Source organism: Vanellus vanellus, assembly GCF_965231255.1.
Source record: "Vanellus vanellus genome assembly, chromosome: 5".
NCBI lineage: Eukaryota > Metazoa > Chordata > Aves > Charadriiformes > Charadriidae > Vanellus > Vanellus vanellus.
In genome coordinates, this window is record NC_138910.1 from 38,954,615 (window position 1) to 38,982,582 (window position 27,968).

The 27,968-nt window shown below is 50.4% G+C and overlaps 1 protein-coding gene across 1 annotated transcript in view; it reads right to left on the reverse strand.

Annotated features, from left to right (window-relative positions):
- LOC309672467 (nucleoporin NUP35-like) overlaps window positions 1–27,692 on the reverse strand; it is a gene marked incomplete at its 5' end in the record, with an annotated part of 169,105 nt that extends 141,413 nt beyond the window's left edge. Inside the window, one exon of the mRNA XM_082483996.1 lies at window positions 27,664–27,692. Within this exon, the coding sequence (XP_082340122.1) occupies window positions 27,664–27,692 (29 nt within the window). The remainder of the gene's footprint in view (window positions 1–27,663) is intronic.
- Window positions 27,693–27,968: the final 276 nt, after the last annotated feature.

Genomic DNA, 27,968 nt, shown 5'->3' on the forward strand with positions numbered 1-27,968 from the left:
ATTGAGCGTACAGCCTCATCCAACTCAGAGGAGACAGCACAAAGAAACACGCGCTTCTGTTCCCTTAAAATACCTGATAGTGTCTCACGGAAGCTTGATATGCTGGGGCAAGAGGTCTCATCGTAGGAAATCTAGAGCTTCTTTCCAAGTTGGCCATCACACTCTTAAAAAGAGGCATAGTAGAATGTAATCAAGTACCACAAAGCAGTACTTCAACCTTTAGTATCTAGAATTATTATCCGGAATCGTCTCATAACATCCGTTCACATTTCTGAGCCAGCAAGGTAAATTGACAGGTAAATTGCCTGTCAGTACAGAGCACCACCAAGCATTTCTCTCACTGCAAGCATTGATAGGTTGCATTATGCCATTGCACAGCAGTGGAAGCTTGTCATCTGTTCACTGTAGGTCCTAAGCGGCAGCCAAGTTTGAAACAGTGCAGAGAAAATAAAAAATGGTAAGACTTGCAGCAGTCTTCAAGAAGTAACTTTTTTTCAGGCCCAGATGAACACACGTAGCACAACATCCTCTTTCCAAAGACTTCTAAGAATATTCTAGCCGAGCCCTAGAGGAGCCTCTCCAGTCCTTTACCCGCTGGCAGCTTTTGGCTCAGGTTCAGTTTGCCAAGGAGTTTCACTCAGTCCCCTTGGCAAATGCTAGAAAAGGAGGCAGAAGGCTCCATTTTTGTCAGCTGTGTTTGGAAGGGAATGCGTGCAGAATGGAAGGGGCAGCAAGCGACCCGATGGGAACCACAAGTTCCACAAGAACCCAGAGAACACAAGACGGGAAATGGCAACCAGCCTGGGGAGACCCGATTTGCTGCATTAGACTCAGCAGAGCACAGCCTTCAACAGCCTCGGGACGACAGACATTGAGAAGCCTGTCTGGCCGCAGACGGCTATCCAAAATACAGCATAGGGGTAGCGTCCCGTGGGGGTGGCAGCTGCCTCTGCTCAACACAAGGGGAACTGACCCATGGAACTACCTGCTCCTTTTCAATCAGAAGCCGAAGCACTGATGCCAAATCCATCCTATCCAATTGCCAATTGCAAGGCAGAGCTTTACAGACTAAGGCCAAACCCTCAAATGCATTGGTCTCCAGCAGTCTCTCTTGCCTCCAAACATACAGGCTAACGACTATGGCTTTGGTTAGGGATATTTCAAAGCGGACACTAGCCACAAAAAACAGGCATTTCAAAAGCAACAAAGACCAGATACCTGACAATTGAGTGTCTTAGATCGTTACTTGTAGCGTTCCAGCTACCAATTCCCGTCTCGGAAACTCTTGTAGCTCAAGTGTCTCCTATGTTATGGTTTCCCTTCGTATCTGGTACAACAACAGAATCCTGTGCATTCTAACTTCCAAGCAGCACAGAGGTTTGCAATCGTGATCCTTCTCAGCAGCAAATTTGGACAAACGCTTACGAAAAACTCATGTAAGGCAGAAGAGACTCTACCTACAGAACTTAACTTGCTAGGTTTTGCAATTCAAAAAGGGAAAAAAGAAAAGAGGTCAGGGAAAATCAAGAGGAAGCCCAAAAGCAGAGCGCCTTCCATGTCATAAAAGCAGCTGGTAACTTACTTGATCTGTACACGGCTTGACAGATATCAGGATAAAGTCACCAAACATTTTTCCATCTTTGCTTAAGGCTTTCCGGGCTTGAAGCTTAGACTGGTATTGAATATGCACGCGGTTTCCCGTGTTGGACATCTAGATGACATTAAGTGACAATTGTGACACTCAGCCTTTTAAAGAATGAGCCACAACGTTTTCAGAAATAAATCTCAAACTAAGACATACCACATGCTTTAAGATGGTTCCATACTGCCCAAACTGTCGAAGAATATAGGAAGCTGATGCCGGAGTAAATCTGAAAAACCGAAAAAAAAAAAGAATCCAGAATTTACCGGGAGCACTTTATGAAATCTGGTGCTAAAACAGGAGCCTAGGAAGGGGGTTTAGAAATCCAGAAGAGACCAGTGTGTTAATGCCATTTTAGAAGCAGGGCCTGCAGGAATATTATCTTCTAGGCTTTCTTCCTTCACCACACCCCAATGGCAGAATGCTGCCTTTCTAACTGGAAAAAAATAACACGCAGCTTAAGTTAAGGTGCTTCACTAGAACAGGGGCATTGACTGGCTTCAGCCGCAGCTGTACTTCCGGCAGAACCTAGGAATGCCAGACAACAGCAACGTCCAAGGCCTCCTTGCCACACGTTGCCAGGATTTCACCCGTGATTTTTCTCATGCTTTGGAAGTCTACTTACCCAAATACAGTTACCCATGTGCCATCAAGTTGATCCGCTGCACTTAGGGATCCGCCCCGAGCACAAAAACAACAGAGCTGAGCAGGAGATGGAGTAGTCTTCCTAGGCTGCCTGGCACTCGCAGGAGTGAACGTCCCTGAAGCTGTTAAATTGAAATGGCGTTGTTTAACAAATTACGTTTGCAAGACAGATCAGCTTAGGAGCTTAAACTCAAAGAATAAAGTCGGTATCGAGCATTTCCCTTGTCTATGCAAGAGCTTGCGGGAGATTTCTCTGCAGACTCAAAGACAAAGACGTCTGCAAGCACGGTAGGGAGTTTTATGGCTCGTAAGCTAACTTTCTCCTTCAGCCCTGAACACCAGCAGCTGAACACCAAATCCAAGCGGGAACAAGATGGCGGAATTAAGCTTAGGAAGAAGCCACGGGTTCCTACAGAAGATCGGAAGCCTTATGAACATGGAAGGCGACCCGCCTTCTCTTATCTCTTTTGACAGGACATCTACCTGTTCCAGGAGTTGATGGCATCGTTTCCACCAATGGGCTCCGTGTTAGAAAAAAGCTGGCCTGCAGGAAAATACAGAAAGGGTAACAAATCATTCTTACAGGTACACTTCTCAGAGCAGCAGAGAGCATTTCCGGGGAACTTAAGCATCGGGCAAGAACATTCACTGTTTGCCTTAAGTTACCCCTCGCTTTTAAGAGTAAGAACAGACATTGCCACGTACATTTCCTACAGGATCATTAAAAGTCCAAAACCAAATTGTACTGTTACTCTCAAAATTGACCCCGCCCCCCTGCCCAAAGTTTCATGAGATCTTTCCCTCAGTACAAAAGTCCTCCTAGCTCAGTAAATGCCTCTAGTGCCCACTAACAGAAAAGAGAACACAAATTTGGGCCCTTCGGGCAATCAGCAGCCCCATAGATTTACAGGAAGGTGAAAAGCTCTCACAAGTCTGCATTTGTCATGGACAAAGCATAGCAGAGGCAGGATTTGCACTTTGCATTCTCTACAGCACCGAAAATCACTAACAACAGCAGACAGCTCCACAACGGCAGCTCGCAGTTAGGCTACACAGGAACAAGCACACCAAGCAACCAGACTAAGCAGCAGCAGGACCTGAAGGCTCACCAGCCAGTTTGCTGACAACGGAGTTAAAAGAACTCACGGAAGCAGTAAACTACCTCCCCTCTTCTGCTTCCAACAGGCCAGTACCTAAGCCACTTACTGGTCTTCCTGAGCTTAGAGGCATCGATCCAAGTCCGAGGCTAGATAATTCATCATAAAGGCTTCGAACTGGCGGTGCACTGCTTTTCGCTTTAGGCGTCGGGACTACTGCTGGTCGGGGAGACACTCCTGCAATCAAAAGGAATAAACGAAGAGCCTGAGAAGACTTGCAAGTTTACTCCACTGCTACTTGTTCTTGAAACTTCAGCAGGAAATTCAGCCAGGAAAGACTCTGGATTCTTTCGCTGGGGGCTTGCAAAACCATCCGGCCTCCCCAACTCTGCAGCCTCGGTCGTTCTACGGAAGAATATCACACGTGTGTCAGACACTGCCTCCTTACACAAGTGCCATCTAAAACTTGGCGACCTCTTAGTCACCCGCTCTATTCACTATCCCACGCGCTTGTTCTTTTGAAGACCTTCTCAGCACAGTTACCTCTGCCTATTTGAAGGCTACACGCTAAAGAACCCGGCGACGGACATTGCACATGCTGTCACATGCCCACTGTCCAGATTCCTTTCCTTCCCATGTCATTTCACATTCAATTAAAATGTAAGCTCTTGAGCGCAGGGACGAGCTTGCATTTCGACAGGATGAGGTTAAGCCAATTGCTCTCCCATTTTGGAAACTTTGGGACTTCCAGTACAACCGAGAATTAAACCGACTGAAAGATCATGACATAGCTCTGAACACTTTGCGGGTGTTTACCCCGGCCGGGTTGGGGGGGAGGGGGTTAGTTTGACTTCACGGTTTTCACTTGCAAAACATTTGGAAAATTAAGCTCTTCCAAAGAGTCCTACATCTTCAGTCCTAAATCCTGACCGTCAAGACTCCTCTCTGACCTCTTTAACGCATCCAAGAACTCTTAGGGTGTATTCTGCAAAGCGCTCTCCCCCCATCAAGGTTTTCGGCTTCAGTGGCATACTTAACCACTCCTTTTCAATTTCACCAAGATTCTTCTCAGAGGCCTGTCCCTGGGGGAGGGAGGGGAGGGGGGCAAACAAGAGCGAGAAGCGGGAGACCAAGGGACCACCAGAGCATAGAATGGCTCAAGTTGGAAGGCACTCACAAGGATCACTGAGTCCAATTCTGCTTGAAAGTGAAAGAAAAGCATTTCTACAGTTCTCCAGCATTCCTTTGAACCCTCAATGTCTCCTTCAAAATGGCTAGCACACTAACACCATCAGATGGTTAGATTATGCCACCGGATCGAACACCAAAGCCAAGATCCCCCCCAATCTACTACACTCTTAAACACGATTATTAGCAATACCTTTACTCGGCAGAGTTTAGCCAAACTCCATTGCATACACTTGAGCTCACCGTTCATTGAGCGCAAGTTAGAGAACTACGAGAATTCAAGCCTGCAGCAGTCCCTTCGAGCAAGAAGACAAAGCCAATGTTTACATGCTGACAAATTGGCCTGACAGTAACCAAGTCTGACCTGCAAGTAGCGCCCACAACTCCAAGAGCCCGACCGTCCGGCCCCTTAAGTCAGGCGCTGGCCGAGCCACCGAGCCCGGCAAACCGTCCATCAGGAAGCCCGGCAGAAACGCGGCACTGGCTCCGGGCTTTGGCGATGCCGCGGGGCCAAGGGTCATTGTCTCGGCTCCTGCGCGACTGCCCACCGACTCTACAAACCAGGCCAGCGGAGCGCGGGCAGCGCCGGGGGGAAGAGCCGGGCAGCCTCGTCCGGGCAGCGGCCGCCTCTGAGGCACCTCGCGCCGCCCAACGGCCCCGCACGCGACCAAGGGCCGCGCGGCGCGGCACGGCGCGGCGCGGCGCGGCCCGGCCCGGCCCGGCCCGGCGCGCGCGGGGCCAGGCGGCGGCCGGCAGAGCCGGAGGGGGCGCGAGGCCGGGAAGGGGGGGCGGCCCCGCGGCCCGGCTCACCTGCGGACGGCGGCTCCGCGGCGAAGGCGGCCGTGTGCGCCCGGGCGGCGGGGAAACCTGGGTTCTGCCTGAAGGCACTGCAGGGCGAGTGCTCTTCCCCGAGGAAAAGCCGCAGGGGTGCTGAGAAAAGCCCTCCGGGTCTGAGCGAGGGCTGAGCGGCTCCGGCAGAGGCAGAGGCACAGCCGGAAGAGGAGGAGGAGGAGGAGGAGGAAGAGGAGGAAGAGGAGGAGGAGTGGGCCAGGGGCGCCCGGGGCTGCAGAAGCCTCAGTCCACAAAGGCAGGAAAAGGCATTTCCTGCGTCTGCCTGCGCGGAGGTTTCTTCGGAAGCCCACCGTGGAGCACAAAGCGCCCCGAGCCAGAAACCTGACTTGTCTCTCCCTCCCCGCTTTGGGGGTTTTACTGGGGACCAGCTCCAGCTTCCCCCTGTAACCCGGGTGCCCATCAGGGATGTCACCGAACAGAGTCCAGAGCTGAGCCAGACGCTGTGGTTGGGACGGGGCTGAGCCGTCACAGAAGGCACCTGACCTTGAAGAGGGTGCAAAAGGAAACGACGGGTCCAACGTGTTCCTTCTGCAGTTGCGGACTTAGACAGAAGCCAGCCCAAAAGAGAACTTGTGGACCAAAGGGGAGCCCAGAGGGGATCCCAGACTGACCCAGGGTAGTTCTGGTGCTAAAAGACACCCCCCCTTTGTGACGCATGATCATCATGCTCCAGCCCTCTGATCACCTCGGAGGCCCTCCTCTGGGCCCGCTCCAACAGGTCCATGTCTTCCCTGTGTTGGGGGCTCCAGAGCTGGACGCAGTACTCCAGGTGGGGTCTCACCAGAGCAGAGTAGAGGGGCAGAATCGCCTCCCTTGACCTGCTGGCCACGCATCTTCTGATGCAGCCCAGGACACGGTTGGCCTTCTGGGCTGTGATCACGCTTTGCCGGCTCATGCTGAGCTTCTCCTCAATCAGCACCCCCAGCTCCTTCTCCTCAGGGCTGCTCTCGATCCATTCTCCCCCCAGCCTGGATCTGTGCTTGGGATTGCCCCGACCCTGAGGTAGGACCTTGCACTTGGCCTTGTTCAACTTCAGGAGGTTGGCACGGGCCCACCTCTCCAGCCTGTCCAGGTCCCCCTCTACCCTGAGGTAGAGACAGGAGACAACCGGGGGAGTCCTGGGGGGGAGTTCAAGAAAAAGGGCGGAAGGGAAATGAAAACTTCAGCCCCGTGTCCAGGAGGAGTCGGGGACACTCCCAACCGGCAATGCAGGCGCCCCTGAGACAAGCGGTAGGGGTATGCCAGTTTTTGTCCGTGTCCCCTTGATTACCTCTGACCTGTGCCATTGGAAACAATCTCTTGGATCCCATCGAGGAAACCCTGAAGGAAGGTATCAGCTCTCAGAAACCGTGATGTTGACTCACAACCCCAACTGGGGAGTGTCCGGGTTTGAGGTAAAACAGAACCAATTTTGTTCGGTAACGTCGCTTCTTAGCTGGGCCTCTCCAACTACTGAAATTAACTGCATCTTGTGCAGAGAGTGCTCACTCTCTCAGAGTGATAAGACCAATTGTTTATAGCTGATGCCCAGGCATGGTATGCAGAGAGGCTCTTGCTTATGCTTATTGCTATAACACCCAAGGCCAACCAACTTTGTTATTTGCCCCGCTGGAGGGTCGGAAGCGGAAAAGCATAGTGGGGTCCCACCTGCAGGGAGGAGCGGACAGGACAGGTGACCCAAACCTGACCAACAGGGTATTCCATCCCATCTGCCTCATGCTCAGTATAAAAACTGAGGGATCAAAGGGTCAGCTCTCTTCCTCCAGTGGCCGACGTCTGAGGAGGACTCTCTTCGTCTGCCTGTGATCCTGATCCTGAATGCAGATCCGGAATTCAGTTCCCGTCCGTCACTGAGTCCAGCCTGGGACTGCCCCAGTGTCAGCCAGCGTCGCGACTGTCATCTCGGGAGCTTGATACGGTTTTGTCTATATTTTTCATTATTTCTTTTTATTTCATGATTAGTATTTCATTAAATACTAATTTACACCACACCCCCACACCCCCCCACACCCCCCCTCCCACGCCCCCCACACCCCTACTCTCCAGTGCGCTTCCTTCTTCTTCAGGCTTGGCCCTAAGTTTCCCGCATCAGAGTCTCAGGCCTCGGATTTTATAAAATAATGAATTTAATTGAGAGGTACAGCAGCACTGACAGCCCGGGCTGGGTGCCTCCAAAAGACAGGGACTGCCAACAAAGAAATCCCTGGGCAATTACACACTCGTGATCTATACCCCCGCCCCTCACGCGCTCTCCACACGCTCTCCACGCGTCCTTTAGTCCCAAGGTGATTCTTGGCCTGGTGTCTTCTAACATCTGGCTGCTGCCGCCGCCTTCTGTGTCCGGGCAGGCTGGCTCTTCTCTTGTTGATCTGCAGTTTCAGCCCAGGGTTGGAGCCTCCTTATCTTCTGGCTTACACTCCTTGTGCACCTGCGCTCCTGGAAGAACATGGAGAACTGAAGAGTCCCAGAGTCCCAGGCTTGGGAAAAACACTACAGAAACATCAGTGCGATATCAACATCTTCCCCATAGGAAAAGACTAAACACAGCCCTCTACCAGCTGCGAGGAAAATCACTAAGAAAAAGAACTCTATGCCCGCCTGAAGGCTTCAACAAATCTAGCTCCTCGTGCCAAGTAAACCTAGGCAAACAGCGCAAATCACACCCAAAGTAATTTATTCTCATTAAAACTTACTTATTTACACTAAGCAACTACTATCCCCCAACAGGGATAGCTCCCGGGCAACACTGGCAAAGAGATTCCACATTTTGGCAACTCAGAGAAAAGTTCAAATCTCGGCTTGTTTTGGGAGACACCTTTTCGAGCTCGCCGGAAGCTTTCCCTTGCCGCACCAACTGGGCGAGAGAAGTTGTCAAAGCTCTGTTAAAAGAAGTAATTCCTAGATTGGGAACTCCTGAGGGGTCCTCCTCTGATAACGGGCCTCATTTCATTCACAGGGGTTCCGAATTGCTCCAGGAGCGAGGCAAGGAGCGAATCCTTTTGAAGTATTGCCTGGAAAACTGTATCCCGGTAAAAGTCTGGGTACGCCAAGCGATCAAATGCCTCTTAAAGGGGAGGGAATGTTCCACAATTATTTGTTGTCTCTTTTGCGTGTTTTGTCATCCTTACACGGGATTCTTACTCAGCGAGCTCCTCCGCCCCTGGATTCTCCGGTACAGGAGCTTCATCCTGGAGACTCAGCGGGGTGGTTGGCAACGTGAGGTGCGCTGGCTCTTGTTAAATGCCCGGCACCTGATCCTGCAGAATTGAAATGAAAACAACTATCTCGACTCAGTGTGTTGATTGGCTCTCGCACACCGGGTGGAGAACCCCCCTGTAGGGACCACATTAGCATCCGAGGGACATTAGGCATGCTCCTGGACTAACCTTTTGGTGTCGTGGCATCAGAGAAGTGCAGCTGAAGAACTTTCAGACCACGCTGCAGCGTGAAGCAAAGCACGGAAATAGGTATGCCTGGGTATTCACCTGGCAATCACACTCCTGACCCAAACGGAAATGCTGATGTTGACCCACACCAACACAGACACCAAATCGAAACACACAGGGACATTTGAGTTACTGCTGAGTAGCGCTTACACCGGGTCCAGGCCTTTTCTGCTTCTCACAGCACCCCACCAGCCAGTAGGCTGGGGGTGCCCGAGAAGCTGGCAGGAGACACAGCCGGGACAGCTGACCCCAGCTGACCAACAGGGTATTCCACGGACACGTTGCGTTTTTCTATTCAGCTCTTTCAACTCAACATTTCATAGCTTAGAATGCTACAGTTTCCTACCTGTTACGTGCGTGCTGCTGTAAAAGACCCACGGAGACGACATTTAAACATGAGCTAGTTTTAATGCTGGTTGCTACCACTGCGGTAAAAATCAGCAGCATCTGCTCGGCTGATCACGCTTTGAGAATCGTTAGGCAGCATCATACTTCACGGTTCGGAAAAACGATGTGCAGAACTCACGCTTGTTTAAAAAACAACCTAAGAACAACTTACATTTATTCAGCTTTCTATAGAAAACAGAGTTAAAAAGTCGCTATGACATTTAGAATGCCATGCCAGAGATAATTATGAAAGAGCAACGAATCCAAACAAAATAATTAACATCACATATACTAAGAACAGTCCCGGTCCCCAGAAGCCAAATATGCACAGTGTTCTTTCTCCAAGGAGCCTGCCACCTTTCCAGACAACAAAAAAAAAAAAAAAAAAAAAGAAAAGAAAAGAAAAAAGAAACAAACAGTAAGATGAAAGGCATCGGTAAATAAAGCTGCCATTTTAAACACGTCCAACTTACGGGGAAGCAACGTACAGAGGGAAAAAAAGCCAGCACTGATAGGTTTTCTACAATCAGGCAACCAGAGCACAAATGGGGAAAAAAGCACTTCTATTACACTTGCTCGGTGTTTAAAAACGTGTCGACATTGCCATCATTTAAAGTGCAAGCTACGTGTCTGCTGAATTAACTGACGCTGTAACAGGTGACACGCAAGTTAAAATCCTGCCACCAGTCCTTCTACACCTGACCACAGATGCCAGTAGCATCTTTGAAACCCTGACCAACTTAGTGTGTTACTTCCTCTTGTATATTACCAACCAAACACAGATCCCATTGCTTTAGATACAATAAATTCACCTTTCCTAGGACCGTGTCTGTCAGAAACCACCTAGAAGGCAGGGGGAAAAAGGAAGAGAGAAAATAGAGAGAGTCAGTCAACACACAGTTAATTCTCATTATACCAACCAGGTCTTTTTCTTTTCCCAAGTGCTACTCTATTTGCACAGACTACGTTTGAAAGAGTTTCAAAACAAGTCCTTAACCTCTGGAAACAGGACAAGTCATCAATTCATTTATCGTTATTATCAGGACTACCATCATTATCAGTATTATCGTTATTTCAGAGCCTGAAGAGAGTGAGGTTGTACTTGAGGCACATCTTTAAAGAAACGACAGGAGGAGAAGATCGAGGCCAAAGTCACGTGGAAGTGATTGAGCGTACAGCCTCATCCAACTCAGAGGAGACAGCACAAAGAAACACGCGCTTCTGTTCCCTTAAAATACCTGATAGTGTCTCACGGAAGCTTGATATGCTGGGGCAAGAGGTCTCATCGTAGGAAATCTAGAGCTTCTTTCCAAGTTGGCCATCACACTCTTAAAAAGAGGCATAGTAGAATGTAATCAAGTACCACAAAGCAGTACTTCAACCTTTAGTATCTAGAATTATTATCCGGAATCGTCTCATAACATCCGTTCACATTTCTGAGCCAGCAAGGTAAATTGACAGGTAAATTGCCTGTCAGTACAGAGCACCACCAAGCATTTCTCTCACTGCAAGCATTGATAGGTTGCATTATGCCATTGCACAGCAGTGGAAGCTTGTCATCTGTTCACTGTAGGTCCTAAGCGGCAGCCAAGTTTGAAACAGTGCAGAGAAAATAAAAAATGGTAAGACTTGCAGCAGTCTTCAAGAAGTAACTTTTTTTCAGGCCCAGATGAACACACGTAGCACAACATCCTCTTTCCAAAGACTTCTAAGAATATTCTAGCCGAGCCCTAGAGGAGCCTCTCCAGTCCTTTACCCGCTGGCAGCTTTTGGCTCAGGTTCAGTTTGCCAAGGAGTTTCACTCAGTCCCCTTGGCAAATGCTAGAAAAGGAGGCAGAAGGCTCCATTTTTGTCAGCTGTGTTTGGAAGGGAATGCGTGCAGAATGGAAGGGGCAGCAAGCGACCCGATGGGAACCACAAGTTCCACAAGAACCCAGAGAACACAAGACGGGAAATGGCAACCAGCCTGGGGAGACCCGATTTGCTGCATTAGACTCAGCAGAGCACAGCCTTCAACAGCCTCGGGACGACAGACATTGAGAAGCCCATCGGGACGACAGACATTGAGAAGCCCGTCTGGCCGCAGACGGCTATCCAAAATACAGCATAGGGGTAGCGTCCCGTGGGGGTGGCAGCTGCCTCTGCTCAACACAAGGGGAACTGACCCATGGAACTACCTGCTCCTTTTCAATCAGAAGCCGAAGCACTGATGCCAAATCCATCCTATCCAATTGCCAATTGCAAGGCAGAGCTTTACAGACTAAGGCCAAACCCTCAAATGCATTGGTCTCCAGCAGTCTCTCTTGCCTCCAAACATACAGGCTAACGACTATGGCTTTGGTTAGGGATATTTCAAAGCGGACAGTAGCCACAAAAAACAGGCATTTCAAAAGCAACAAAGACCAGATACCTGACAATTGAGTGTCTTAGATCGTTACTTGTAGCGTTCCAGCTACCAATTCCCGTCTCGGAAACTCTTGTAGCTCAAGTGTCTCCTATGTTATGGTTTCCCTTCGTATCTGGTACAACAACAGAATCCTGTGCATTCTAACTTCCAAGCAGCACAGAGGTTTGCAATCGTGATCCTTCTCAGCAGCAAATTTGGACAAACGCTTACGAAAAACTCATGTAAGGCAGAAGAGACTCTACCTACAGAACTTAACTTGCTAGGTTTTGCAATTCAAAAAGGGAAAAAAGAAAAGAGGTCAGGGAAAATCAAGAGGAAGCCCAAAAGCAGAGCGTCTTCCATGTCATAAAAGCAGCTGGTAACTTACTTGATCTGTACACGGCTTGACAGATATCAGGATAAAGTCACCAAACATTTTTCCATCTTTGCTTAAGGCTTTCCGGGCTTGAAGCTTAGACTGGTATTGAATATGCACGCGGTTTCCCGTGTTGGACATCTAGATGACATTAAGTGACAATTGTGACACTCAGCCTTTTAAAGAATGAGCCACAACGTTTTCAGAAATAAATCTCAAACTAAGACATACCACATGCTTTAAGATGGTTCCATACTGCCCAAACTGTCGAAGAATATAGGAAGCTGATGCCGGAGTAAATCTGAAAAACCGAAAAAAAAAAGAATCCAGAATTTACCGGGAGCACTTTATGAAATCTGGTGCTAAAACAGGAGCCTAGGAAGGGGGTTTAGAAATCCAGAAGAGACCAGTGTGTTAATGCCATTTTAGAAGCAGGGCCTGCAGGAATATTATCTTCTAGGCTTTCTTCCTTCACCACACCCCAATGGCAGAATGCTGCCTTTCTAACTGGAAAAAAATAACACGCAGCTTAAGTTAAGGTGCTTCACTAGAACAGGGGCATTGACTGGCTTCAGCCGCAGCTGTACTTCCGGCAGAACCTAGGAATGCCAGACAACAGCAACGTCCAAGGCCTCCTTGCCACACGTTGCCAGGATTTCACCCATGATTTTTCTCATGCTTTGGAAGTCTACTTACCCAAATACAGTTACCCATGTGCCATCAAGTTGATCCGCTGCACTTAGGGATCCACCCCGAGCACAAAAACAACAGAGCTGAGCAGGAGATGGAGTAGTCTTCCTAGGCTGCCTGGCACTCGCAGGAGTGAACGTCCCTGAAGCTGTTAAATTGAAATGGCGTTGTTTAACAAATTACGTTTGCAAGACAGATCAGCTTAGGAGCTTAAACTCAAAGAATAAAGTCGGTATCGAGCATTTCCCTTGTCTATGCAAGAGCTTGCGGGAGATTTCTCTGCAGACTCAAAGACAAAGACGTCTGCAAGCACGGTAGGGAGTTTTATGGCTCGTAAGCTAACTTTCTCCTTCAGCCCTGAACACCAGCAGCTGAACACCAAATCCAAGCGGGAACAAGATGGCGGAATTAAGCTTAGGAAGAAGCCACGGGTTCCTACAGAAGATCGGAAGCCTTATGAACATGGAAGGCGACCCGCCTTCTCTTATCTCTTTTGACAGGACATCTACCTGTTCCAGGAGTTGATGGCATCGTTTCCACCAATGGGCTCCGTGTTAGAAAAAAGCTGGCCTGCAGGAAAATACAGAAAGGGTAACAAATCATTCTTACAGGTACACTTCTCAGAGCAGCAGAGAGCATTTCCGGGGAACTTAAGCATCGGGCAAGAACATTCACTGTTTGCCTTAAGTTACCCCTCGCTTTTAAGAGTAAGAACAGACATTGCCACGTACATTTCCTACAGGATCATTAAAAGTCCAAAACCAAATTGTACTGTTACTCTCAAAATTGACCCCGCCCCCCTGCCCAAAGTTTCATGAGATCTTTCCCTCAGTACAAAAGTCCTCCTAGCTCAGTAAATGCCTCTAGTGCCCACTAACAGAAAAGAGAACACAAATTTGGGCCCTTCGGGCAATCAGCAGCCCCATAGATTTACAGGAAGGTGAAAAGCTCTCACAAGTCTGCATTTGTCATGGACAAAGCATAGCAGAGGCAGGATTTGCACTTTGCATTCTCTACAGCACCGAAAATCACTAACAACAGCAGACAGCTCCACAACGGCAGCTCGCAGTTAGGCTACACAGGAACAAGCACACCAAGCAACCAGACTAAGCAGCAGCAGGACCTGAAGGCTCACCAGCCAGTTTGCTGACAACGGAGTTAAAAGAACTCACGGAAGCAGTAAACTACCTCCCCTCTTCTGCTTCCAACAGGCCAGTACCTAAGCCACTTACTGGTCTTCCTGAGCTTAGAGGCATCGATCCAAGTCCGAGGCTAGATAATTCATCATAAAGGCTTCGAACTGGCGGTGCACTGCTTTTCGCTTTAGGCGTCGGGACTACTGCTGGTCGGGGAGACACTCCTGCAATCAAAAGGAATAAACGAAGAGCCTGAGAAGACTTGCAAGTTTACTCCACTGCTACTTGTTCTTGAAACTTCAGCAGGAAATTCAGCCAGGAAAGACTCTGGATTCTTTCGCTGGGGGCTTGCAAAACCATCCGGCCTCCCCAACTCTGCAGCCTCGGTCGTTCTACGGAAGAATATCACACGTGTGTCAGACACTGCCTCCTTACACAAGTGCCATCTAAAACTTGGCGACCTCTTAGTCACCCGCTCTATTCACTATCCCACGCGCTTGTTCTTTTGAAGACCTTCTCAGCACCGTTACCTCTGCCTATTTGAAGGCTACACGCTAAAGAACCCGGCGACGGACATTGCACATGCTGTCACATGCCCACTGTCCAGATTCCTTTCCTTCCCATGTCATTTCACATTCAATTAAAATGTAAGCTCTTGAGCGCAGGGACGAGCTTGCATTTCGACAGGATGAGGTTAAGCCAATTGCTCTCCCATTTTGGAAACTTTGGGACTTCCAGTACAACCGAGAATTAAACCGACTGAAAGATCATGACATAGCTCTGAACACTTTGCGGGTGTTTACCCCGGCCGGGTTGGGGGGGAGGGGGTTAGTTTGACTTCACGGTTTTCACTTGCAAAACATTTGGAAAATTAAGCTCTTCCAAAGAGTCCTACATCTTCAGTCCTAAATCCTGACCGTCAAGACTCCTCTCTGACCTCTTTAACGCATCCAAGAACTCTTAGGGTGTATTCTGCAAAGCGCTCTCCCCCCATCAAGGTTTTCGGCTTCAGTGGCATACTTAACCACTCCTTTTCAATTTCACCAAGATTCTTCTCAGAGGCCTGTCCCTGGGGGAGGGAGGGGAGGGGGGCAAACAAGAGCGAGAAGCGGGAGACCAAGGGACCACCAGAGCATAGAATGGCTCAAGTTGGAAGGCACTCACAAGGATCACTGAGTCCAATTCTGCTTGAAAGTGAAAGAAAAGCATTTCTACAGTTCTCCAGCATTCCTTTGAACCCTCAATGTCTCCTTCAAAATGGCTAGCACACTAACACCATCAGATGGTTAGATTATGCCACCGGATCGAACACCAAAGCCAAGATCCCCCCCAATCTACTACACTCTTAAACACGATTATTAGCAATACCTTTACTCGGCAGAGTTTAGCCAAACTCCATTGCATACACTTGAGCTCACCGTTCATTGAGCGCAAGTTAGAGAACTACGAGAATTCAAGCCTGCAGCAGTCCCTTCGAGCAAGAAGACAAAGCCAATGTTTACATGCTGACAAATTGGCCTGACAGTAACCAAGTCTGACCTGCAAGTAGCGCCCACAACTCCAAGAGCCCGACCGTCCGGCCCCTTAAGTCAGGCGCTGGCCGAGCCACCGAGCCCGGCAAACCGTCCATCAGGAAGCCCGGCAGAAACGCGGCACTGGCTCCGGGCTTTGGCGATGCCGCGGGGCCAAGGGTCATTGTCTCGGCTCCTGCGCGACTGCCCACCGACTCTACAAACCAGGCCAGCGGAGCGCGGGCAGCGCCGGGGGGAAGAGCCGGGCAGCCTCGTCCGGGCAGCGGCCGCCTCTGAGGCACCTCGCGCCGCCCAACGGCCCCGCACGCGACCAAGGGCCGCGCGGCGCGGCACGGCGCGGCGCGGCGCGGCCCGGCCCGGCCCGGCCCGGCGCGCGCGGGGCCAGGCGGCGGCCGGCAGAGCCGGAGGGGGCGCGAGGCCGGGAAGGGGGGGCGGCCCCGCGGCCCGGCTCACCTGCGGACGGCGGCTCCGCGGCGAAGGCGGCCGTGTGCGCCCGGGCGGCGGGGAAACCTGGGTTCTGCCTGAAGGCACTGCAGGGCGAGTGCTCTTCCCCGAGGAAAAGCCGCAGGGGTGCTGAGAAAAGCCCTCCGGGTCTGAGCGAGGGCTGAGCGGCTCCGGCAGAGGCAGAGGCACAGCCGGAAGAGGAGGAGGAGGAGGAGGAGGAAGAGGAGGAAGAGGAGGAGGAGTGGGCCAGGGGCGCCCGGGGCTGCAGAAGCCTCAGTCCACAAAGGCAGGAAAAGGCATTTCCTGCGTCTGCCTGCGCGGAGGTTTCTTCGGAAGCCCACCGTGGAGCACAAAGCGCCCCGAGCCAGAAACCTGACTTGTCTCTCCCTCCCCGCTTTGGGGGTTTTACTGGGGACCAGCTCCAGCTTCCCCCTGTAACCCGGGTGCCCATCAGGGATGTCACCGAACAGAGTCCAGAGCTGAGCCAGACGCTGTGGTTGGGACGGGGCTGAGCCGTCACAGAAGGCACCTGACCTTGAAGAGGGTGCAAAAGGAAACGACGGGTCCAACGTGTTCCTTCTGCAGTTGCGGACTTAGACAGAAGCCAGCCCAAAAGAGAACTTGTGGACCAAAGGGGAGCCCAGAGGGGATCCCAGACTGACCCAGGGTAGTTCTGGTGCTAAAAGACACCCCCCCTTTGTGACGCATGATCATCATGCTCCAGCCCTCTGATCACCTCGGAGGCCCTCCTCTGGGCCCGCTCCAACAGGTCCATGTCTTCCCTGTGTTGGGGGCTCCAGAGCTGGACGCAGTACTCCAGGTGGGGTCTCACCAGAGCAGAGTAGAGGGGCAGAATCGCCTCCCTTGACCTGCTGGCCACGCATCTTCTGATGCAGCCCAGGACACGGTTGGCCTTCTGGGCTGTGATCACGCTTTGCCGGCTCATGCTGAGCTTCTCCTCAATCAGCACCCCCAGCTCCTTCTCCTCAGGGCTGCTCTCGATCCATTCTCCCCCCAGCCTGGATCTGTGCTTGGGATTGCCCCGACCCTGAGGTAGGACCTTGCACTTGGCCTTGTTCAACTTCAGGAGGTTGGCACGGGCCCACCTCTCCAGCCTGTCCAGGTCCCCCTCTACCCTGAGGTAGAGACAGGAGACAACCGGGGGAGTCCTGGGGGGGAGTTCAAGAAAAAGGGCGGAAGGGAAATGAAAACTTCAGCCCCGTGTCCAGGAGGAGTCGGGGACACTCCCAACCGGCAATGCAGGCGCCCCTGAGACAAGCGGTAGGGGTATGCCAGTTTTTGTCCGTGTCCCCTTGATTACCTCTGACCTGTGCCATTGGAAACAATCTCTTGGATCCCATCGAGGAAACCCTGAAGGAAGGTATCAGCTCTCAGAAACCGTGATGTTGACTCACAACCCCAACTGGGGAGTGTCCGGGTTTGAGGTAAAACAGAACCAATTTTGTTCGGTAACGTCGCTTCTTAGCTGGGCCTCTCCAACTACTGAAATTAACTGCATCTTGTGCAGAGAGTGCTCACTCTCTCAGAGTGATAAGACCAATTGTTTATAGCTGATGCCCAGGCATGGTATGCAGAGAGGCTCTTGCTTATGCTTATTGCTATAACACCCAAGGCCAACCAACTTTGTTATTTGCCCCGCTGGAGGGTCGGAAGCGGAAAAGCATAGTGGGGTCCCACCTGCAGGGAGGAGCGGACAGGACAGGTGACCCAAACCTGACCAACAGGGTATTCCATCCCATCTGCCTCATGCTCAGTATAAAAACTGAGGGATCAAAGGGTCAGCTCTCTTCCTCCAGTGGCCGACGTCTGAGGAGGACTCTCTTCGTCTGCCTGTGATCCTGATCCTGAATGCAGATCCGGAATTCAGTTCCCGTCCGTCACTGAGTCCAGCCTGGGACTGCCCCAGTGTCAGCCAGCGTCGCGACTGTCATCTCGGGAGCTTGATACGGTTTTGTCTATATTTTTCATTATTTCTTTTTATTTCATGATTAGTATTTCATTAAATACTAATTTACACCACACCCCCACACCCCCCCACACCCCCCCTCCCACGCCCCCCACACCCCTACTCTCCAGTGCGCTTCCTTCTTCTTCAGGCTTGGCCCTAAGTTTCCCGCATCAGAGTCTCAGGCCTCGGATTTTATAAAATAATGAATTTAATTGAGAGGTACAGCAGCACTGACAGCCCGGGCTGGGTGCCTCCAAAAGACAGGGACTGCCAACAAAGAAATCCCTGGGCAATTACACACTCGTGATCTATACCCCCGCCCCTCACGCGCTCTCCACACGCTCTCCACGCGTCCTTTAGTCCCAAGGTGATTCTTGGCCTGGTGTCTTCTAACATCTGGCTGCTGCCGCCGCCTTCTGTGTCCGGGCAGGCTGGCTCTTCTCTTGTTGATCTGCAGTTTCAGCCCAGGGTTGGAGCCTCCTTATCTTCTGGCTTACACTCCTTGTGCACCTGCGCTCCTGGAAGAACATGGAGAACTGAAGAGTCCCAGAGTCCCAGGCTTGGGAAAAACACTACAGAAACATCAGTGCGATATCAACATCTTCCCCATAGGAAAAGACTAAACACAGCCCTCTACCAGCTGCGAGGAAAATCACTAAGAAAAAGAACTCTATGCCCGCCTGAAGGCTTCAACAAATCTAGCTCCTCGTGCCAAGTAAACCTAGGCAAACAGCGCAAATCACACCCAAAGTAATTTATTCTCATTAAAACTTACTTATTTACACTAAGCAACTACTATCCCCCAACAGGGATAGCTCCCGGGCAACACTGGCAAAGAGATTCCACATTTTGGCAACTCAGAGAAAAGTTCAAATCTCGGCTTGTTTTGGGAGACACCTTTTCGAGCTCGCCGGAAGCTTTCCCTTGCCGCACCAACTGGGCGAGAGAAGTTGTCAAAGCTCTGTTAAAAGAAGTAATTCCTAGATTGGGAACTCCTGAGGGGTCCTCCTCTGATAACGGGCCTCATTTCATTCACAGGGGTTCCGAATTGCTCCAGGAGCGAGGCAAGGAGCGAATCCTTTTGAAGTATTGCCTGGAAAACTGTATCCCGGTAAAAGTCTGGGTACGCCAAGCGATCAAATGCCTCTTAAAGGGGAGGGAATGTTCCACAATTATTTGTTGTCTCTTTTGCGTGTTTTGTCATCCTTACACGGGATTCTTACTCAGCGAGCTCCTCCGCCCCTGGATTCTCCGGTACAGGAGCTTCATCCTGGAGACTCAGCGGGGTGGTTGGCAACGTGAGGTGCGCTGGCTCTTGTTAAATGCCCGGCACCTGATCCTGCAGAATTGAAATGAAAACAACTATCTCGACTCAGTGTGTTGATTGGCTCTCGCACACCGGGTGGAGAACCCCCCTGTAGGGACCACATTAGCATCCGAGGGACATTAGGCATGCTCCTGGACTAACCTTTTGGTGTCGTGGCATCAGAGAAGTGCAGCTGAAGAACTTTCAGACCACGCTGCAGCGTGAAGCAAAGCACGGAAATAGGTATGCCTGGGTATTCACCTGGCAATCACACTCCTGACCCAAACGGAAATGCTGATGTTGACCCACACCAACACAGACACCAAATCGAAACACACAGGGACATTTGAGTTACTGCTGAGTAGCGCTTACACCGGGTCCAGGCCTTTTCTGCTTCTCACAGCACCCCACCAGCCAGTAGGCTGGGGGTGCCCGAGAAGCTGGCAGGAGACACAGCCGGGACAGCTGACCCCAGCTGACCAACAGGGTATTCCACGGACACGTTGCGTTTTTCTATTCAGCTCTTTCAACTCAACATTTCATAGCTTAGAATGCTACAGTTTCCTACCTGTTACGTGCGTGCTGCTGTAAAAGACCCACGGAGACGACATTTAAACATGAGCTAGTTTTAATGCTGGTTGCTACCACTGCGGTAAAAATCAGCAGCATCTGCTCGGCTGATCACGCTTTGAGAATCGTTAGGCAGCATCATACTTCACGGTTCGGAAAAACGATGTGCAGAACTCACGCTTGTTTAAAAAACAACCTAAGAACAACTTACATTTATTCAGCTTTCTATAGAAAACAGAGTTAAAAAGTCGCTATGACATTTAGAATGCCATGCCAGAGATAATTATGAAAGAGCAACGAATCCAAACAAAATAATTAACATCACATATACTAAGAACAGTCCCGGTCCCCAGAAGCCAAATATGCACAGTGTTCTTTCTCCAAGGAGCCTGCCACCTTTCCAGACAACAAAAAAAAAAAAAAAAAAAAAGAAAAGAAAAGAAAAAAGAAACAAACAGTAAGATGAAAGGCATCGGTAAATAAAGCTGCCATTTTAAACACGTCCAACTTACGGGGAAGCAACGTACAGAGGGAAAAAAAGCCAGCACTGATAGGTTTTCTACAATCAGGCAACCAGAGCACAAATGGGGAAAAAAGCACTTCTATTACACTTGCTCGGTGTTTAAAAACGTGTCGACATTGCCATCATTTAAAGTGCAAGCTACGTGTCTGCTGAATTAACTGACGCTGTAACAGGTGACACGCAAGTTAAAATCCTGCCACCAGTCCTTCTACACCTGACCACAGATGCCAGTAGCATCTTTGAAACCCTGACCAACTTAGTGTGTTACTTCCTCTTGTATATTACCAACCAAACACAGATCCCATTGCTTTAGATACAATAAATTCACCTTTCCTAGGACCGTGTCTGTCAGAAACCACCTAGAAGGCAGGGGGAAAAAGGAAGAGAGAAAATAGAGAGAGTCAGTCAACACACAGTTAATTCTCATTATACCAACCAGGTCTTTTTCTTTTCCCAAGTGCTACTCTATTTGCACAGACTACGTTTGAAAGAGTTTCAAAACAAGTCCTTAACCTCTGGAAACAGGACAAGTCATCAATTCATTTATCGTTATTATCAGGACTACCATCATTATCAGTATTATCGTTATTTCAGAGCCTGAAGAGAGTGAGGTTGTACTTGAGGCACATCTTTAAAGAAACGACAGGAGGAGAAGATCGAGGCCAAAGTCACGTGGAAGTGATTGAGCGTACAGCCTCATCCAACTCAGAGGAGACAGCACAAAGAAACACGCGCTTCTGTTCCCTTAAAATACCTGATAGTGTCTCACGGAAGCTTGATATGCTGGGGCAAGAGGTCTCATCGTAGGAAATCTAGAGCTTCTTTCCAAGTTGGCCATCACACTCTTAAAAAGAGGCATAGTAGAATGTAATCAAGTACCACAAAGCAGTACTTCAACCTTTAGTATCTAGAATTATTATCCGGAATCGTCTCATAACATCCGTTCACATTTCTGAGCCAGCAAGGTAAATTGACAGGTAAATTGCCTGTCAGTACAGAGCACCACCAAGCATTTCTCTCACTGCAAGCATTGATAGGTTGCATTATGCCATTGCACAGCAGTGGAAGCTTGTCATCTGTTCACTGTAGGTCCTAAGCGGCAGCCAAGTTTGAAACAGTGCAGAGAAAATAAAAAATGGTAAGACTTGCAGCAGTCTTCAAGAAGTAACTTTTTTTCAGGCCCAGATGAACACACGTAGCACAACATCCTCTTTCCAAAGACTTCTAAGAATATTCTAGCCGAGCCCTAGAGGAGCCTCTCCAGTCCTTTACCCGCTGGCAGCTTTTGGCTCAGGTTCAGTTTGCCAAGGAGTTTCACTCAGTCCCCTTGGCAAATGCTAGAAAAGGAGGCAGAAGGCTCCATTTTTGTCAGCTGTGTTTGGAAGGGAATGCGTGCAGAATGGAAGGGGCAGCAAGCGACCCGATGGGAACCACAAGTTCCACAAGAACCCAGAGAACACAAGACGGGAAATGGCAACCAGCCTGGGGAGACCCGATTTGCTGCATTAGACTCAGCAGAGCACAGCCTTCAACAGCCTCGGGACGACAGACATTGAGAAGCCCATCGGGACGACAGACATTGAGAAGCCCGTCTGGCCGCAGACGGCTATCCAAAATACAGCATAGGGGTAGCGTCCCGTGGGGGTGGCAGCTGCCTCTGCTCAACACAAGGGGAACTGACCCATGGAACTACCTGCTCCTTTTCAATCAGAAGCCGAAGCACTGATGCCAAATCCATCCTATCCAATTGCCAATTGCAAGGCAGAGCTTTACAGACTAAGGCCAAACCCTCAAATGCATTGGTCTCCAGCAGTCTCTCTTGCCTCCAAACATACAGGCTAACGACTATGGCTTTGGTTAGGGATATTTCAAAGCGGACAGTAGCCACAAAAAACAGGCATTTCAAAAGCAACAAAGACCAGATACCTGACAATTGAGTGTCTTAGATCGTTACTTGTAGCGTTCCAGCTACCAATTCCCGTCTCGGAAACTCTTGTAGCTCAAGTGTCTCCTATGTTATGGTTTCCCTTCGTATCTGGTACAACAACAGAATCCTGTGCATTCTAACTTCCAAGCAGCACAGAGGTTTGCAATCGTGATCCTTCTCAGCAGCAAATTTGGACAAACGCTTACGAAAAACTCATGTAAGGCAGAAGAGACTCTACCTACAGAACTTAACTTGCTAGGTTTTGCAATTCAAAAAGGGAAAAAAGAAAAGAGGTCAGGGAAAATCAAGAGGAAGCCCAAAAGCAGAGCGCCTTCCATGTCATAAAAGCAGCTGGTAACTTACTTGATCTGTACACGGCTTGACAGATATCAGGATAAAGTCACCAAACATTTTTCCATCTTTGCTTAAGGCTTTCCGGGCTTGAAGCTTAGACTGGTATTGAATATGCACGCGGTTTCCCGTGTTGGACATCTAGATGACATTAAGTGACAATTGTGACACTCAGCCTTTTAAAGAATGAGCCACAACGTTTTCAGAAATAAATCTCAAACTAAGACATACCACATGCTTTAAGATGGTTCCATACTGCCCAAACTGTCGAAGAATATAGGAAGCTGATGCCGGAGTAAATCTGAAAAACCGAAAAAAAAAAGAATCCAGAATTTACCGGGAGCACTTTATGAAATCTGGTGCTAAAACAGGAGCCTAGGAAGGGGGTTTAGAAATCCAGAAGAGACCAGTGTGTTAATGCCATTTTAGAAGCAGGGCCTGCAGGAATATTATCTTCTAGGCTTTCTTCCTTCACCACACCCCAATGGCAGAATGCTGCCTTTCTAACTGGAAAAAAATAACACGCAGCTTAAGTTAAGGTGCTTCACTAGAACAGGGGCATTGACTGGCTTCAGCCGCAGCTGTACTTCCGGCAGAACCTAGGAATGCCAGACAACAGCAACGTCCAAGGCCTCCTTGCCACACGTTGCCAGGATTTCACCCATGATTTTTCTCATGCTTTGGAAGTCTACTTACCCAAATACAGTTACCCATGTGCCATCAAGTTGATCCGCTGCACTTAGGGATCCGCCCCGAGCACAAAAACAACAGAGCTGAGCAGGAGATGGAGTAGTCTTCCTAGGCTGCCTGGCACTCGCAGGAGTGAACGTCCCTGAAGCTGTTAAATTGAAATGGCGTTGTTTAACAAATTACGTTTGCAAGACAGATCAGCTTAGGAGCTTAAACTCAAAGAATAAAGTCGGTATCGAGCATTTCCCTTGTCTATGCAAGAGCTTGCGGGAGATTTCTCTGCAGACTCAAAGACAAAGACGTCTGCAAGCACGGTAGGGAGTTTTATGGCTCGTAAGCTAACTTTCTCCTTCAGCCCTGAACACCAGCAGCTGAACACCAAATCCAAGCGGGAACAAGATGGCGGAATTAAGCTTAGGAAGAAGCCACGGGTTCCTACAGAAGATCGGAAGCCTTATGAACATGGAAGGCGACCCGCCTTCTCTTATCTCTTTTGACAGGACATCTACCTGTTCCAGGAGTTGATGGCATCGTTTCCACCAATGGGCTCCGTGTTAGAAAAAAGCTGGCCTGCAGGAAAATACAGAAAGGGTAACAAATCATTCTTACAGGTACACTTCTCAGAGCAGCAGAGAGCATTTCCGGGGAACTTAAGCATCGGGCAAGAACATTCACTGTTTGCCTTAAGTTACCCCTCGCTTTTAAGAGTAAGAACAGACATTGCCACGTACATTTCCTACAGGATCATTAAAAGTCCAAAACCAAATTGTACTGTTACTCTCAAAATTGACCCCGCCCCCCTGCCCAAAGTTTCATGAGATCTTTCCCTCAGTACAAAAGTCCTCCTAGCTCAGTAAATGCCTCTAGTGCCCACTAACAGAAAAGAGAACACAAATTTGGGCCCTTCGGGCAATCAGCAGCCCCATAGATTTACAGGAAGGTGAAAAGCTCTCACAAGTCTGCATTTGTCATGGACAAAGCATAGCAGAGGCAGGATTTGCACTTTGCATTCTCTACAGCACCGAAAATCACTAACAACAGCAGACAGCTCCACAACGGCAGCTCGCAGTTAGGCTACACAGGAACAAGCACACCAAGCAACCAGACTAAGCAGCAGCAGGACCTGAAGGCTCACCAGCCAGTTTGCTGACAACGGAGTTAAAAGAACTCACGGAAGCAGTAAACTACCTCCCCTCTTCTGCTTCCAACAGGCCAGTACCTAAGCCACTTACTGGTCTTCCTGAGCTTAGAGGCATCGATCCAAGTCCGAGGCTAGATAATTCATCATAAAGGCTTCGAACTGGCGGTGCACTGCTTTTCGCTTTAGGCGTCGGGACTACTGCTGGTCGGGGAGACACTCCTGCAATCAAAAGGAATAAACGAAGAGCCTGAGAAGACTTGCAAGTTTACTCCACTGCTACTTGTTCTTGAAACTTCAGCAGGAAATTCAGCCAGGAAAGACTCTGGATTCTTTCGCTGGGGGCTTGCAAAACCATCCGGCCTCCCCAACTCTGCAGCCTCGGTCGTTCTACGGAAGAATATCACACGTGTGTCAGACACTGCCTCCTTACACAAGTGCCATCTAAAACTTGGCGACCTCTTAGTCACCCGCTCTATTCACTATCCCACGCGCTTGTTCTTTTGAAGACCTTCTCAGCACCGTTACCTCTGCCTATTTGAAGGCTACACGCTAAAGAACCCGGCGACGGACATTGCACATGCTGTCACATGCCCACTGTCCAGATTCCTTTCCTTCCCATGTCATTTCACATTCAATTAAAATGTAAGCTCTTGAGCGCAGGGACGAGCTTGCATTTCGACAGGATGAGGTTAAGCCAATTGCTCTCCCATTTTGGAAACTTTGGGACTTCCAGTACAACCGAGAATTAAACCGACTGAAAGATCATGACATAGCTCTGAACACTTTGCGGGTGTTTACCCCGGCCGGGTTGGGGGGGAGGGGGTTAGTTTGACTTCACGGTTTTCACTTGCAAAACATTTGGAAAATTAAGCTCTTCCAAAGAGTCCTACATCTTCAGTCCTAAATCCTGACCGTCAAGACTCCTCTCTGACCTCTTTAACGCATCCAAGAACTCTTAGGGTGTATTCTGCAAAGCGCTCTCCCCCCATCAAGGTTTTCGGCTTCAGTGGCATACTTAACCACTCCTTTTCAATTTCACCAAGATTCTTCTCAGAGGCCTGTCCCTGGGGGAGGGAGGGGAGGGGGGCAAACAAGAGCGAGAAGCGGGAGACCAAGGGACCACCAGAGCATAGAATGGCTCAAGTTGGAAGGCACTCACAAGGATCACTGAGTCCAATTCTGCTTGAAAGTGAAAGAAAAGCATTTCTACAGTTCTCCAGCATTCCTTTGAACCCTCAATGTCTCCTTCAAAATGGCTAGCACACTAACACCATCAGATGGTTAGATTATGCCACCGGATCGAACACCAAAGCCAAGATCCCCCCCAATCTATTACACTCTTAAACACGATTATTAGCAATACCTTTACTCGGCAGAGTTTAGCCAAACTCCATTGCATACACTTGAGCTCACCGTTCATTGAGCGCAAGTTAGAGAACTACGAGAATTCAAGCCTGCAGCAGTCCCTTCGAGCAAGAAGACAAAGCCAATGTTTACATGCTGACAAATTGGCCTGACAGTAACCAAGTCTGACCTGCAAGTAGCGCCCACAACTCCAAGAGCCCGACCGTCCGGCCCCTTAAGTCAGGCGCTGGCCGAGCCACCGAGCCCGGCAAACCGTCCATCAGGAAGCCCGGCAGAAACGCGGCACTGGCTCCGGGCTTTGGCGATGCCGCGGAGCCAAGGGTCATTGTCTCGGCTCCTGCGCGACTGCCCACCGACTCTACAAACCAGGCCAGCGGAGCGCGGGCAGCGCCGGGGGGAAGAGCCGGGCAGCCTCGTCCGGGCAGCGGCCGCCTCTGAGGCACCTCGCGCCGCCCAACGGCCCCGCACGCGACCAAGGGCCGCGCGGCGCGGCACGGCGCGGCGCGGCGCGGCGCGGCCCGGCCCGGCCTGGCCCGGCGCGCGCGGGGCCAGGCGGCGGCCGGCAGAGCCGGAGGGGGCGCGAAGCCGGGAAGGGGGGGCGGCCCCGCGGCCCGGCTCACCTGCGGACGGCGGCTCCGCGGCGAAGGCGGCCGTGTGCGCCCGGGCGGCGGGGAAACCTGGGTTCTGCCTGAAGGCACTGCAGGGCGAGTGCTCTTCCGCGAGGAAAAGCCGCAGGGGTGCTGAGAAAAGCCCTCCGGGGCTGAGCGAGGGCTGAGCGGCTCCGGCAGAGGCAGAGGCACAGCCGGAAGAGGAGGAGGAGGAGGAGGAGGAAGAGGAGGAAGAGGAGGAAGAGGAGGAGGAGTGGGCCAGGGGCGCCCGGGGCTGCAGAAGCCTCAGTCCACAAAGGCAGGAAAAGGCATTTCCTGCGTCTGCCTGCGCGGAGGTTTCTTCGGAAGCCCACCGTGGAGCACAAAGCGCCCCGAGCCAGAAACCTGACTTGTCTCTCCCTCCGCGCTTTGGGGGTTTTACTGGGGACCAGCTCCAGCTTCCCCCTGTAACCCGGGTGCCCATCAGGGATGTCACCGAACAGAGTCCAGAGCTGAGCAAGACGCTGTGGTTGGGACGGGGCTGAGCCGTCACAGAAGGCACCTGACCTTGAAGAGGGTGCAAAAGGAAACGACGGGTCCAACGTGTTCTTCTGCAGTTGCGGACATAGAAGCCAGCCCAAAAGAGAACTTGTGGACCAAAGGGGAGCCCAGAGGGGATCCCAGACTGACCCAGGGTAGTTCTAGTGCTAAACCCAAAAATCTTAGCCTTGAAGGGCTTTGGCCCACCTAGTTTTCTCCCACCATAGCTTCACCACATCTTGGTAGTCCTCACGAGTGGCCTGGCCTCTCTTCCAGAGGCCATAAACTCTCCCTTTTTTCCTGGCTTGCGACCATAACTCTCTGCTCAGCCAAGCCGATCTTTTTCCCAAAAGGCTCGAGTTTTGGCACGTGGGGTCAGCTTGCTCCTGTGCTTTTCAGACTTCCTTCTTGAAGAATGTCCCCCTGATTCTTACCCATAAACACTCAACCCAGTTGTCACCAGCATCAAGTTCTAGACATTCACCACATGCCCTAACATACAGACTGCCTCCCACCGCCTCTCCTTCCTTGCCTACCCTGTTGGAAGAGTTTATAGGCATCCACTGCAGCACTCCAGTCATGCAAGTCATCCCACCATGTTTCCGTGGTGGCACCTAGATCATCCTCGATTCTGTGTGTGGATTGGCTCTGCAACATAGAATCATTGAATGGTTTAGGTTGGAAGGGACCTCGGTGATCATCCAGTTCCAACCCCCCCAGCCATGCACAGGAACACCTCCCGCTAGACCAGGTTGCTGAAAGCCCCCTCTAGCCTGGCTTTGAACACCTCCAGGGATTGAACTTCCACTTCTCCTCTGGGCAACCTGTGCCAGTGCCTTAGCACGCTCAAAGTGACCAATTTCTCCAGCCCACCTCTCCTGCCTCTCCAGGTCCCCCTGCATGGCATCACCCAGAATCTAAGCCTCGAATGTAAGTAAGTGGAATAGGGGATGAAGGCAATCTGCCATTCCTGCTCGTAGCCCTTTGGTTGTATTTAAAAGAATTGGAACAAGTTCAGAGGAGATCCGATGACTCGGGAGAAAACGAAAAGTTCTTGTAACCAATGGTGGCCAAATTGTAGATTGGATGATGACGAGCAATGGCCAAAAGATGGGACTTTACAGCTTAATACCCTATTACAATTAATGTTGTTTTCTCACTGACTTGGAAAGTGGGAT